The sequence below is a fragment of the Macrobrachium nipponense genome, chromosome 33 (assembly GCF_015104395.2).
Source record: "Macrobrachium nipponense isolate FS-2020 chromosome 33, ASM1510439v2, whole genome shotgun sequence".
Lineage (NCBI taxonomy): Eukaryota > Metazoa > Arthropoda > Malacostraca > Decapoda > Palaemonidae > Macrobrachium > Macrobrachium nipponense.
In genome coordinates this window covers 28,190,026-28,202,387 of record NC_087219.1, presented here as the reverse complement: position 1 = coordinate 28,202,387, position 12,362 = coordinate 28,190,026, and the positions used below count along the sequence as shown (strand labels likewise).

The window sequence follows — 12,362 nt, the reverse complement described above, 5'->3', positions numbered from 1 at the left end:
GCAGTCGGCAGCATGGGATGGAGTAGTAGTAGTTGCTGCCCACTCTGTGGGTCGGCTCTCCTCTTGTGGGGATTTTGTAGTGGGAGATTTCTATTGGCATTCGGCTCGTGGTAGTGGTCTCACTCGCCATAGTGTTCATACCGACACCCTCTTGGAGGGTGAGCGAGTCAGTTGTACTGACCTTTTTCTTTATTTATTTATTCTCTGGTATGTGTTAGTACATTTACCCTAGAAATAATAGATTAAAGGATATTTCGCTGGCGACACGAGCCAATCGCCCAGAAATAGATTTTTCCTAACGTCAAAATCCCTTTTATAGCCTTGCAGATGATTACATAAGGGTAAACAATAAGAGTAAGAGAACTCACGATGTTTGAGATCAGGTATAATAAAGATGAAGGCCCATTACATAGTACTTATGGGGAGAATTGATTTGGCTATGAGGCTGTGGAAACTTGGGATTACTCTTAATGCCATGCGATCTAAAAAGCTGTGAAAGCAATCAAGCCTGAGAATATAAATTCAGTAATGCCTTTTGGTCAGTTTTAACCCTGAATTTTAATTTATTATATCAAAGCATTTTACAGTATTTTTAGGTTTTCTGTGATGTTTTTTGAGTACTGTAATCACTCTCTCTTTTTTTTTTTTAACTGTTTGAAGTAGCATTTTTGGAGATTTTAATAAGGTAGTTTCATTGAAAATCAGTTTCTTCCTGTTATTTGGAGAACATGACTGATTTTTTTTACCGGTTCTTTTCTTTTAAGCAGGTTCTGAACCAGTTATCATCCTTGACAATAATTCATCTACAACAACAAAGCGTTCATTGGTGGAAGACGATGCCCATTCGAGTAAAAAACACTGTTCAAAGAATAAGGTATGACCCAGGTTATTCATTTTCCATATTGAAACTACTCATTCATCAAAGACCTTAAGCTACTACCAGGTTGTAAGTCCTAGTTATCATATGAGGTCTGCACTAAATCAACAGCATATCTGCAGAAAATTGAAAGGAAAATTGAGAAAAACATGATTGAAAATGTGCAACTTATGGATTGCATGATCTTCATTGATATATGTGCTAGGACGTCATTTTTTTCTTAAATAAAGCTCATTGTATCTGTTACTAATCCAACATAATGTAACCTATTTTCCACTGGTATGCATGAATCATAATCATGCAGATCTGCTGTTGTTTCTAGTGAAGCCCTTATATGTTTGTAGCAATTGTTTTCTTTACCATGGTGATACAGTAGTACCTCGAGATACGAAAGGCTCAACTTACGAAAAATCCAAGTTACGAAAGCCAATACGAAAAATTTTACTGCTCTACATACGAAAAGTTTTCAAGATACGAAAGGTTGTTGCTATAAAGTCCCGAGATTCGCCCAGACCACCGAGAACAATTTTAAAACTCCCGCGCCGCCAACTGAGTAAACTCGCCACCATCCTCCCGCTCTCCCATTGGTTCCTGATGCTAGTCACCCCATAAGGTCCTGCTCTCCTATTGGTCAGCATCTACCCCTTGTGCTTTAAGTATTCTATTGGTAAAAGGTTGCTGTAAATTGAAAAACGTATTCATGCAATACATTTAATAAAAAAAAAACATTAGGTAAAGATAGAATAAAGAATTGAAATGAATGGTTATCATACTGTTTGGTAGTTTCAGTAGCTGAAGAGAGATAATGAAAATTTATGGCTTACTGTGTAAAAGTGATTGCTTGGCGATCGTTCGATACTCGTAAGTGCTGGATGTAAACAGATGTTTGGAAGCTTTTTTTTGTTTGTTTATTATAGTTAATGGTTACTTAATAATTATTTGAAATGAGTACATGCAATACATTTAATAAAAAAATTGTGAATTAGATATCAGAAAATATAATTTAATGTATGACACTTACCTGGCAGGTATATATATAGCTATATTCTCTGTTCCACCTGGCAGAAATTTTCAAAACTCGCGGCAATCGCTAGTAACCTATTAGTAGTTCAGGCAACCACCACCCCGTTACCGTGGCGCTAGCGCTAGGAACCGTTCCCAATTGGGCCAGATTTTCTCTGCCAGCCGAACCGGCAACATTGTTGGTGGTTCCCTGCTAGAATTTTCATTCTCGTTGCTGACTGATCTTGGATTTTGGTATTGTACTCGGAAACGTTAGCTTGGCATTCGCTTTGGATTGTTCTTTAAGATGTCTGACTCTGGAAGTATGTTTAGAGTGTGTGTAAAAGAGGGGTGTAAGGTAAGATTGCCGAAAGCTTCGGTCGACCCTCATACCGTTTGTAAGAAGTGTAGGGAGAATGTGTGTACTTGGGAGAATAGATGCATTGAATGTGAGAATTTATCAGAGAAGGAATGGAAGGTCTTTATGAAATATGTTGAGAGACTTGAGAAAGATCGTGTAAGGAGATCTGTTTCTCGTAGTGAGAAGTCAAATTCTTCGAGTAAAAGGAGTGATTGTATTTCCTCTCCAGCTCCTTCTAATGTAGAATTGGTAGTTCCTTCTCCCCAGGTATCTCCTGCGCCCGCTGCTGTATCGGAGGAGACGAACGATACAAATATTGTGAAAGTGTTCGCTGCCCTTGCGTCCATGGGCGACCAGATACAGCGACTTACAGATAAAGTTAGTGCTTTCGATGTCAGTGAAAGTGTAGTGGAGGGGGCGTCTGATCGTCTCTCTCGTGCTCCTAGACCTAGACCTCTGTCAAGCTCCCAGACCCAAGGGAGAAGGCATGTCGACAGTCGAAGGGAGGCGAGAGAGGTTTTGTCACGGTCAGGCGTCCCTTCGAACAGTCCTGTTGCAAGTTCCCAGGGTGTTGCAGTTCGCCGCAGAAAAGGCGTAACTGGGAAGTGTGCGTCCTCGGAAGGTTCGACTTCCGAGCGGGAACGTCGGTATGCAGTGGTGTCTCGCCCGCTCAAGAGGACGTTCAGGACGTCAACGGCTCTCGAGAGACAGGCGCAAGACAGTGAGGCTTGGAGTAGTCCTGAGGTGTTGTCATCCTCGGAAGACGGGGACGCAGTGCCGATCAAGAGGAAAAGGATTTTTCGTACTAGAGAGGACGCAGGACGCACTGGTGATATACGTCCTTCTCGGCATGGTATTTCCATGGGAGAATCGCCTCCATCTTCTTATGTATCCTCCCCTCGTATTTCTCCGTCGGGTAGAGTACAGGATCGCTCTCCTTTAGGTCGCAGTCCAGCTCGTAATCCTCATCCTTCGTCGTCTACCATGCAGGAGGATGGTACGAAGCATTTCTTACGGGAAATGCAGTCCAAGTTGGCAGTACTGGTGAAGTCTTGGGATGCTACTGAACAACCATCTTCGAGGCGTAAGGACGATTTCCTTCCCATTAAGTCTTCTAAAAGGGAAGACAAGGACGCGTTCGCCGAGGACGCAGGGCGAACTGGCGCTAGGAGGAAAACAGTTTCTGAAGAAGCAGGACGCAAACGTCAGGACGCGGGACCAAGGGTGGACGCAGGACGCAGGCGACAGGAAGCAGGCGTTTCTACGATGGACGCAGGACGCAGGACATCGAGAGGCGGCAGGACGCCGACGCCCTCGGTAGCCCAGGAGCAGGCGGCAGGACATCGAGAGCCGGCAGGACGCCGACGCTCGGTAGCCGCAGGAGCAGGCGGCAGGACATCGAGAGGCGGCAGGACGCCGACGCCTCGGTAGCCGCAGGACGCAGGCGGCAGGCATCGAGAGGTGGCAGGACGCCGATGCCTCGGTAGCCGCAGGACGCAGGCGGCAGGACGCTAGTCCGTCAACGAAACTTCAATACGACGACGACTTACAAGACATTTCTTCAGCAGAAGAAGAGTTGGAAGTAATTGAAGAAAAGAATACGGAACCTTCGTCAGATTATAAGGTTCTGACTTCACGTCTTATTGCTGTTTTTGAGGGGGAATTTAAACCGACAGCTCCGTTATCCCCCTTATCACAGTTTTCCAAGACTAGGACTCCAAAGAAGTCCTCTTTCCTGGAAATGACGATGTCAATTTCGGCGAAGAAGGCCCTTCAACGGGTGAATGACTGGATGAAGGAGAAGAAAGAAGCGGGAAAATACTCTTTTGTTTTTCCTCCAGCTAAATTAGCTTCTAAATCAGGAGTATGGTACGCTACTGGAGAAAGTCTAGGCCTGGGAGTACCTGCCTCCTCCCAGGGGGACTTCTCCAGTATAGTAGACAGCTCACGCAGACAGGCGTTACAGTCGGCCAAGGTCTGGTGGACGTCTTCGGAATTTGACCATCTATTTAAAGGGATTTTTAGGACTTTCGAAGTCTTCAATTTCTTGGATTGGTCTTTGGGAGCGCTAGCAAATTCCCTAGGAGAAGAGGATTCGCAGGACTTAGAAACAGCTAAGAGCATTATGTCCTGCATGGATAAGGCTCTTAGAGACGGAACGAATGAGCTGGCTTCGTTATTCACAGCAGGAGTGCTTAAGAAGAGATCGCTGTTGTGTTCGTTCGCCTCAAAAGGAGTTTCTAACTCTCAGAAATCGGAGTTACTGTTTTCTCCCCTTTCGAAACAGCTGTTTCCTTCAGAGGTGATTAGGGATATAGCTCTATCCCTTTCGCAAAAAGCCACTCAAGATCTTCTTTCGTCTTCAGTTAAGAAGTTCTTACCAACCAAGTTGGTGAAGAAGACGCCAAAGGATACTAGACCGTCGCAACAGCCCTTTCGAGGAAGAACATTCGCTCGACCCGCCTTTAGGGGTAAGAGAGTACCCGCGAAAAGAGGAGCCAAGACCCCCTCTAAAGAATGAGAACTCAGTCCTCCAGACGACAGTGGGAGCCAGACTTCAAGATTTTTGGGAAGTTTGGCAAGAAATGAAGGCAGATCCCTGGGCTGTCAACGTAGCTCGGGAAGGATACAAGATTCCTTTCTTGAAAAGACCTCCTCTCGCAACATCTCCGAGAGCCCTCGGGGCAAATTACAACGATTTAGAGAAGAAAGTGGCTCTGTGGGAGCAAGTAGCTTCCATGCTAGAGAAAGGAGCAATAGAACCTGTTCTGGATCACGAATCTCCGGATTTTACAACCGTCTGTTCCTGGTTGCAAAGTCCTCGGGAGGTTGGAGGCCAGTGCTGGACGTAAGTCAACTGAATCTTTTCGTAGAAAAGACCAAGTTCACTATGGAGACGAACGATTCAGTATTGGCAGCGGTTCGTCCAGGGGACTGGATGGCGACTCTGGACTTACAAGACGCATACTTTCATATTCCGATTCATCCAGGAAGCAGGAAGTATCTAAGGTTTGTGATTCAGGACAGGGTCTTTCAGTTCAAGGCCCTATGCTTCGGCCTTTGCACAGCCCCTCAAGTGTTCACGAGGATGATGTCCAATGTGGCGAGATGGTTACATTTAAGAGGGATCAGAGTGTCGTTGTATCTGGACGACTGGTTGATAAGATCCCAGTCAAGAAGTCAATGTCTGGAGGACGTGAGTCAATCATTGGACTTAGCAAAAGACCTAGGACTGGTAGTGAATATGGGAAAGTCCCATTTGGAGCCCCAACAACAGATAGTTTATTTGGGGATTCAGATATCGGCAGTGACTTTTCGGGCTTTTCCGTCCCCCGAAAGGCAAGCCCAATGCAGTCAGAAGGTGCAGGACTTTCTAAAGAAAGACCGATGCTCTGCAAGAGAGTGGATGAGTCTACTGGGCACACTCTCTTCGCTAGAGAGGTTCATTTCTTTAGGAAGACTGCACATGAGACCTCTTCAGTTTTTCCTGAAGGATTCATGGCCAAGAAAATTGCAACCGGATTCCTTCCAGTTTCTAATTCCGGCCGAAGTAAAGGAGGAATTAAAGTGGTGGCTAACTCCAGGCAGGTTAGCAAGAGGGATGTCGCTTCAGCAGAAGAACCCAGACCTCGTCTTGTTTTCCGACGCGTCGGACGCGGGTTGGGGAGCGACATTAGGCCCTCAAGAGGTGTCGGGACTTTGGAACAAGGACGAAGGAAACAAAGTGGCACATAAACAGGAAGGAACTGTTGGCAATTTTCTTGGCTTTGAAGCACTTCAGAGAGTTGATTCGAAACAAGACAGTGCAGGTCAACTCGGACAACACCACGGCTCTGGCATATATTCGAAAACAAGGGGGAACTCATTCTTTTCCCCTTTACAATCTGGCAAAAGAAATTCTGCTTTGGGCAGAAGAGGAAAAGGTCGTGATACTCACCAGGTTTATACAAGGAGAGAAGAACGTGAGTGCGGACCTGTTGAGCAGAAGAGAGCAACTTCTCTCGACGGAGTGGACGTTGCACATGGAGGTTTGCCAGAGCCTGTGGAAGTTGTGGGGCCGTCCGGTAGTGGATCTGTTTGCGACAGCCAGAACAAAAAGGTTACCAACATATTGCTCTCCGATTCCAGACCAGAAGCAGTGGCGGTAGATGCGTTCCTGATGGATTGGTCAAACTTAGATCTGTACGCTTTTCCTCCGTTCAAGGTGCTGGGGAAAGTGATGAAGAAGTTCAGGGAGAGCAAAGGAACGAGGATGACCTTAATAGCCCCGTTTTGGCCGGCCCAAAGTTGGTTCACAGAGGTACTGGAATGGACAGTAGATACGCCAAGGACTCTTCCTCTAAGAGTAGATTTACTCAGACAACCCCACTTCGACAGGTTTCACAAGAATACCCTCGCTCTGGGTCTGACTGCGTTCAGACTATCGAAACGTCTGGTCAGAGCGAGGGGATATTCTAGAGAGGTGGCCAGTGCAGTGGCTAGAGCCAGAAGAAACCTCCACAATCACGGTGTATCAGTCGAAGTGGGACAATTTCCGGAAGTGGTGTAAGAACAGGAAAGTGTCTTCATCCAGTACCTCTGTGACCCAAATCGCAGATTTCCTTCTTTACTTGAGGAAGGATTTACACTTGTCAGTTTCGACAATCAAAGGTTATAAGAGTATGCTAACCTCAGTGTTTAGACACAGGGATCTAGACATCTCGAATAACTTAGATTTGAGAGATCTGATTAGGTCGTTTGGGACGAAGAAACAATCAGAAGGCAGGCCACCTGCTTGGAACCTGGATGTGGTCTTGAAGTATTTAACTTCTAGCAAATTCGAACCGTTAGAGGAATCCTCTCTGAGAGATCTTGCTAAGAAGACGATCTTTTTAGTAGCATTGGCAACTGCTAAAAGAGTTAGTGAGCTTCAGGCCATATCGAAGAAGGTGGGATGGAGACACGGCAATGCAGTGTGTTCATTCCAAGAAGGTTTCTTGGCCAAGAATGAGATCCAACTAATCCTTGGCCAAGATCCTTTGAAGTTTTGGGTCTAGCTGAATTGGTCGGTAACGAGCAAGAAAGAGTTCTCTGCCCAGTGAGAGCGTTGCGATGTTATATAGAAAGAACAAGAGTTATCAGAGGGAAGTCTGATGCTCTGTGGTGTTCAGTTAAAGACCCCACTAGACCCATGACGAAGAACGCTCTAGCCTTCTTCATGAGAGAGTTAATTAAAGAGGCTCATATGTTGTGTGAAGAGCAGAGCTTTGGTATTTTGAAAGTGAAGGCTCATGAAGTCAGGGCAGTGGCGACTTCATTAGCTTTTAAAAGAATTTAGCCCTCAAGGAAATCATTGAATCCACATATTGGAGAACTAATTCAATATTTGCGTCTCATTATCTTAGGGACGTTCAGACAACCTTCGATAATTGTCAGACGCTAGGTCCATACGTGTCCTCGGGTACAGTATTGGGCAAAGGAGTTACTACCCCATAACCTTCTTTTAAGCTAGTTGATTTTATTAGGTGATGGTGTTTGTGTTTTTTGGTCGTCTGAGAAAAGGGTGCGGTACTTTTCTCAGTCGTGTTAGTATTATCTGGTGATGGTGTGTGTGTAGTTCAGGTAAATGATATGTTACTAGCTTGAATGCCGGGGCATAAGAGGGCTGTAAGGATCTGTCAACACATTGGTCACGTCCAGTTGTCAGTTCCAGTCTTAGCTTCTTCAACATACAGGACACTTCCTTGTTGAGAGCTACTAAGGTTTAAGCAGGCTTAGAGGCAGGACCTATGAGGTCAGCTACCTTAGCAGGTAAGGAACCTGGAGTTTTAATAATATTTTAATAATATTTTTATACTCTAAGAATGTTGCTGTCCTTGACCCACCTCCAAATGTGTCAATCAGCTATATATATACCTGCCAGGTAAGTGTCATACATTAAAATGAAGTTTTTATGATAAAACAAAGTTTAATGTATACTTACCTGGCAGGTATATATAATTTAATTCCCACCCGCCTCCCCTCAGGGGACAGGGTTCAGAGAAAATCTGGCCCACTTTGGGAACGGTTGTTCCTAGCGCTAGCGCCACGGTAACGGGGTGGTGGTTGCCTGAACTACTAATAGGTTACTAGCGATTGCCGCGAGTTTTGAAAATTTCTGCCAGGTGGAACAGAGAATATAGCTATATATATACCTGCCAGGTAAGTATACATTAAACTTTGTTTTATCATAAAAACTTCATAATAAATCAGACTGCCAACAAATATGCATTTTTTAGAATTCTTCTTCTGTTTTATTATTACGTTACGTATACGTATGTTTCATTATAGCTGTCAGTAACTCGGTATCTCCGTTAGGTAAAGATAGAATAAAGAATAGAAATGAATGGTTATTATACTGTTTGGTGGTCTCATTAGTTGAAGAGAGATAATAATGACAATTTATGGCTTACTGTGTGCTAGGAAAAATGATTGCTTGGCGCTCGTTCCATACTCGTAAGACGGGTAAGAGCTGAATGTAAACAATCGATTGGAAGGTTTGTTTTTTGTTTGTTTGTGTATTATATTTAATGATTAATTAATAATTATTTGAGATGAGTACATACTGATTATTTATACATTTTATTGGCAAATTCTAAGCTTTTAGCTCTTAGGTTTAGATGTCAGAATCATAGACTAGGCTACAGTAGCAACCGCTAACATAGGCTAGGCTTATTGCTAAGGGACATATGCTAAAGTCCTAATATATGCAGTAAAAATGGGGTTGAACATTATATGCAGTTGAATATTACTCAAGTATGTACAGTATTTTGCCTTTTTGGAGTCATATTTCTTCCGTCGTAACCCTAGAACATGTGTTTTAGGCCTGGAAATATAATTTACTGGGGTGTTTTTGGAGGGCTTGGAACGGATTAGCCATTTTACATGTAAAATGTGTTCCAAGATACGAAAAACTCATAATACAAAGGCCGTCTCGGAACGGATTAATTTCGTATCTCGAGGTACCACTGTATGTTGTTTATAAAGTAGTACCTCGAGATACGAAAGGCTCTACTTACGAAAAACTCGAGATACGAAAGCCAATGCGAAAAATTTTACTGCTCTACATACAAAAAGTTTTCAAGATACGAAAGGTGGTTGCTGTAAAGTCCCAAGATTCGCCCGGACCACCGAGAACAATTTTAAAACTCCCGCGCTGCCAACTGAGTAAACTCGCCACCATCCTCCCGTTCTCCCATTGGTTCCTGATGCTAGTCACCCCATAAGGTCCTGCTCTCCTATTGGTCAGCATCTACCCCTTGTGCTTTAAGTATTCTATTGGTAAAAGGTTGCTGTAAATTGAAAAACTTATTCATGCAATACATTTAATAAAAAAAAAACATTAGGTAAAGATAGAATAAAGAATTGAAATGAATGGTTATCATACTGTTTGGTAGTTTCAGTAGCTGAAGAGAGATAATGAAAATTTATGGCTTACTGTGTAAAAGTGATTGCTTGGCGATCGTTCGATACTAGTAAGTGCTGGATGTAAACAGACGTTTGGAAGCTTTTTTTTTTTTTTTTTTTATTATAGTTAATGGTTACTTAATAATTATTTGAAATGAGTACATGCAATACATTTAATAAAAAAATTGTGAATTAGATATCAGAAAATATAAAATAAATCAGTCTGCCAACGAATAGGTATTTTTTAGAATTCTTCTTCTGTTTTATTATTACGTTACGTATTACGCATGTTTCATTACAGCTGTCAGTAACTCGGTATCTCCATTAGGTAAAGATAGAATAAAGAAAAGAAATGAATGGTTATTATACTGTTTGGTGGTTTCATTAGTTGAAGAGAGATATTAATGGCAATTTATGGCTTACTGTGTGCTAGGAAAAATGATTGCTTGGCGCTCGTTCCATACTCGTAAGACGGGTAAGAGCTGAATGTAAACAATCGATTGGAAGGTTTGTTTTTTGTTTGTTTGTGTATTATATTTAATGATTAATTAATAATTATTTGAGATGAGTACATACTGATTATTTATACATTTTATTGGCAAATTCTAAGCTTTTAGCTCTTAGGTTTAGATGTCAGAATCATAGACTAGGCTTATTGCTAAGGGACATATGCTAAAGTCCTAATATATGCAGTAAAAATGGGGTTGAACATTATATGCAGTTGAATATTACTCAAGTATGTACAGTATTTTGCCTTTTTGGAGACATATTTCTTCCGTCGTAACCCTAGAACATGTGTTTTAGGCCTGGAAATATAATTTACTGGGGTGTTTTTGGAGGGCTTGGAACGGATTAGCCATTTTACATGTAAAATGTGTTCCAAGATACGAAAAACTCATAATACAAAGGCCGTCTCGGAACGGATTAATTTCGTATCTCGAGGTACCACTGTATAATGTTTTCAGTTCTTTAATTTTGCTCTTCTGCATAGAATCTTTTGTTAATTTGTGTTGCCTCAATTTTTAAAGACATCATGAATCACTGGTTATGTTAAGGAATGAAGAAATGAGTTCTTCAGATTAATTTCTTGAAAGCACAGCACTAATTTTTTCAGTACTAGCTCATCATTCTATCACAGCTGTATCTGACTGCACAGAGTGTTTTAAGTAACTTCAGCTCTGAAAGAGAAATTGAGAGTATTCCAGTACTATATAGGTTTTAAAGGTGTAATAGGAGGAAAACTTCACAGTTGCCCTATGAAACAATTGTTAGGTGAGGGTGGAAAATAAGATGGAAGAAAGAGAGTATGAACAAAGGTACAGTAAAAGGAAGGAAAGGGGTTACACAGAGGTACTGAATGGAGACTGCAAAGAACCTGAAGTAATGCCTACAGTGAGTTGCACTGATGGCACCACTGTAGGGAATAACTAATGAGAACCCAAGGGCCTATTGCTTATAAGGCAAACAATCAGATTTACATACTTATTTTTCATAAAGAATGGTGTTTCATGATGCATGAACATGCCATGGTAAAGTACTGGGTTTGGCTTAAAACAATTAATTTTGCATTCAAATAATTGATGAGTTTGGCATATCATGTTACTTAATTAGGTTATTTTAAACATCTAACTTACCTGGTAGTTATATATATAGCTTAAGTCCCTGTGACGTCACGGCAGAATTTCAAAACTCGCTGCAATTGCCGATTGGGTAGTCAGGTGTACCACCTGTGCGCCCTCTACCCAGGTACCTGGAACCATTCCAATTATTCCTCAGATCTTCCCTGCCGCCGTTTCGGTGAACATCGTGGATTTTCACTCGCTTTCGCCCGTGTTTTTTCGCAATTAGTTTGGTGAAGTACACTTTGGCTTTGGCTTTCGCTTGTTTTGGGATTTGTTTTTTGGATTTTCTTGGTACTGTTTAGATTTTGTTGGTTCGACCCTTGCTTTTCTTGATCTCTCTTTGACTTTTCCAATATGTCTGACTCTTCGAGTGTTAGGAAGTGTGTGAGGGGATGTAAGACCCGGCTTCCTAAAGCCGCCTTAGACCCTCACTCTATTTGTGTGAAACGTAGAGATAAGGTTTGCGAGTTGGATAATAGATGTGATGAATGTGTAATTTTGAATAATGATGAGTGGATGGAATATGATTGCTATGTACGTAAACTTGAGAGAGACAGGATCAGAAGGAGTAAAAGTAGTATGTCTCGTTCTTCTAGGGATAGTTCTGTTTCCCGTGTTAATGAGCCTATTAATCCTTCCCCTGTAGAAGTTTTTCCTGAGCTCACTCTTGATAAATCTAATGATCCAACTCTTAAAGATATGTTGGTAGCCATTCAAGCTCTGGGCAAGAAAGTAGAATCTCTCGCAGAAGACAGAGCAAAATTGTGGTCAGATTTTAGAGAGTTGAAAAGTGCAAGTGCTAGTGCTAAAATCAGTGCAGTGGAGGGTGCGGCTGCTCGGACCTGTCGTGCTCCTAGTTCTAGACCTCTTCCAAGCTCACCAACCCCTGTGAGAAGGAATGTCAACAGACGAAGGGAGGCGAGAGGCGTTAGCTCCCAAGCAGTCGTCCCCTCGAGCGTTCCTGTTGACGCTTCCCAGGACGCTCACCCTCGCCATTGGAAAGGTGAGGTAAGTGTATGCTCTTCATCGGACGATGCAGCTCCCAAACAGGGCTGGCGTCTTACGTCAAGACCTC

At 42.7% G+C, this 12,362-nt stretch overlaps 2 protein-coding genes across 6 annotated transcripts in view; both read left to right on the top strand.

The window, feature by feature from the left end:
- Window positions 1-12,362, top strand: part of LOC135203053 (two pore calcium channel protein 1-like) — a 734,396-nt gene that overhangs the window by 238,024 nt on the left and 484,010 nt on the right. The gene's annotated exons all lie outside the window — the stretch shown is intronic.
- The window catches only part of LOC135203050 (uncharacterized), a 153,838-nt gene that overhangs the window by 54,758 nt on the left and 86,718 nt on the right, over window positions 1-12,362 (top strand). The window contains exon 5 of the mRNA XM_064232636.1: window positions 768-874. Coding sequence (XP_064088706.1) covers window positions 768-874 — 107 coding nt within the window. The remainder of the gene's footprint in view (window positions 1-767; window positions 875-12,362) is intronic.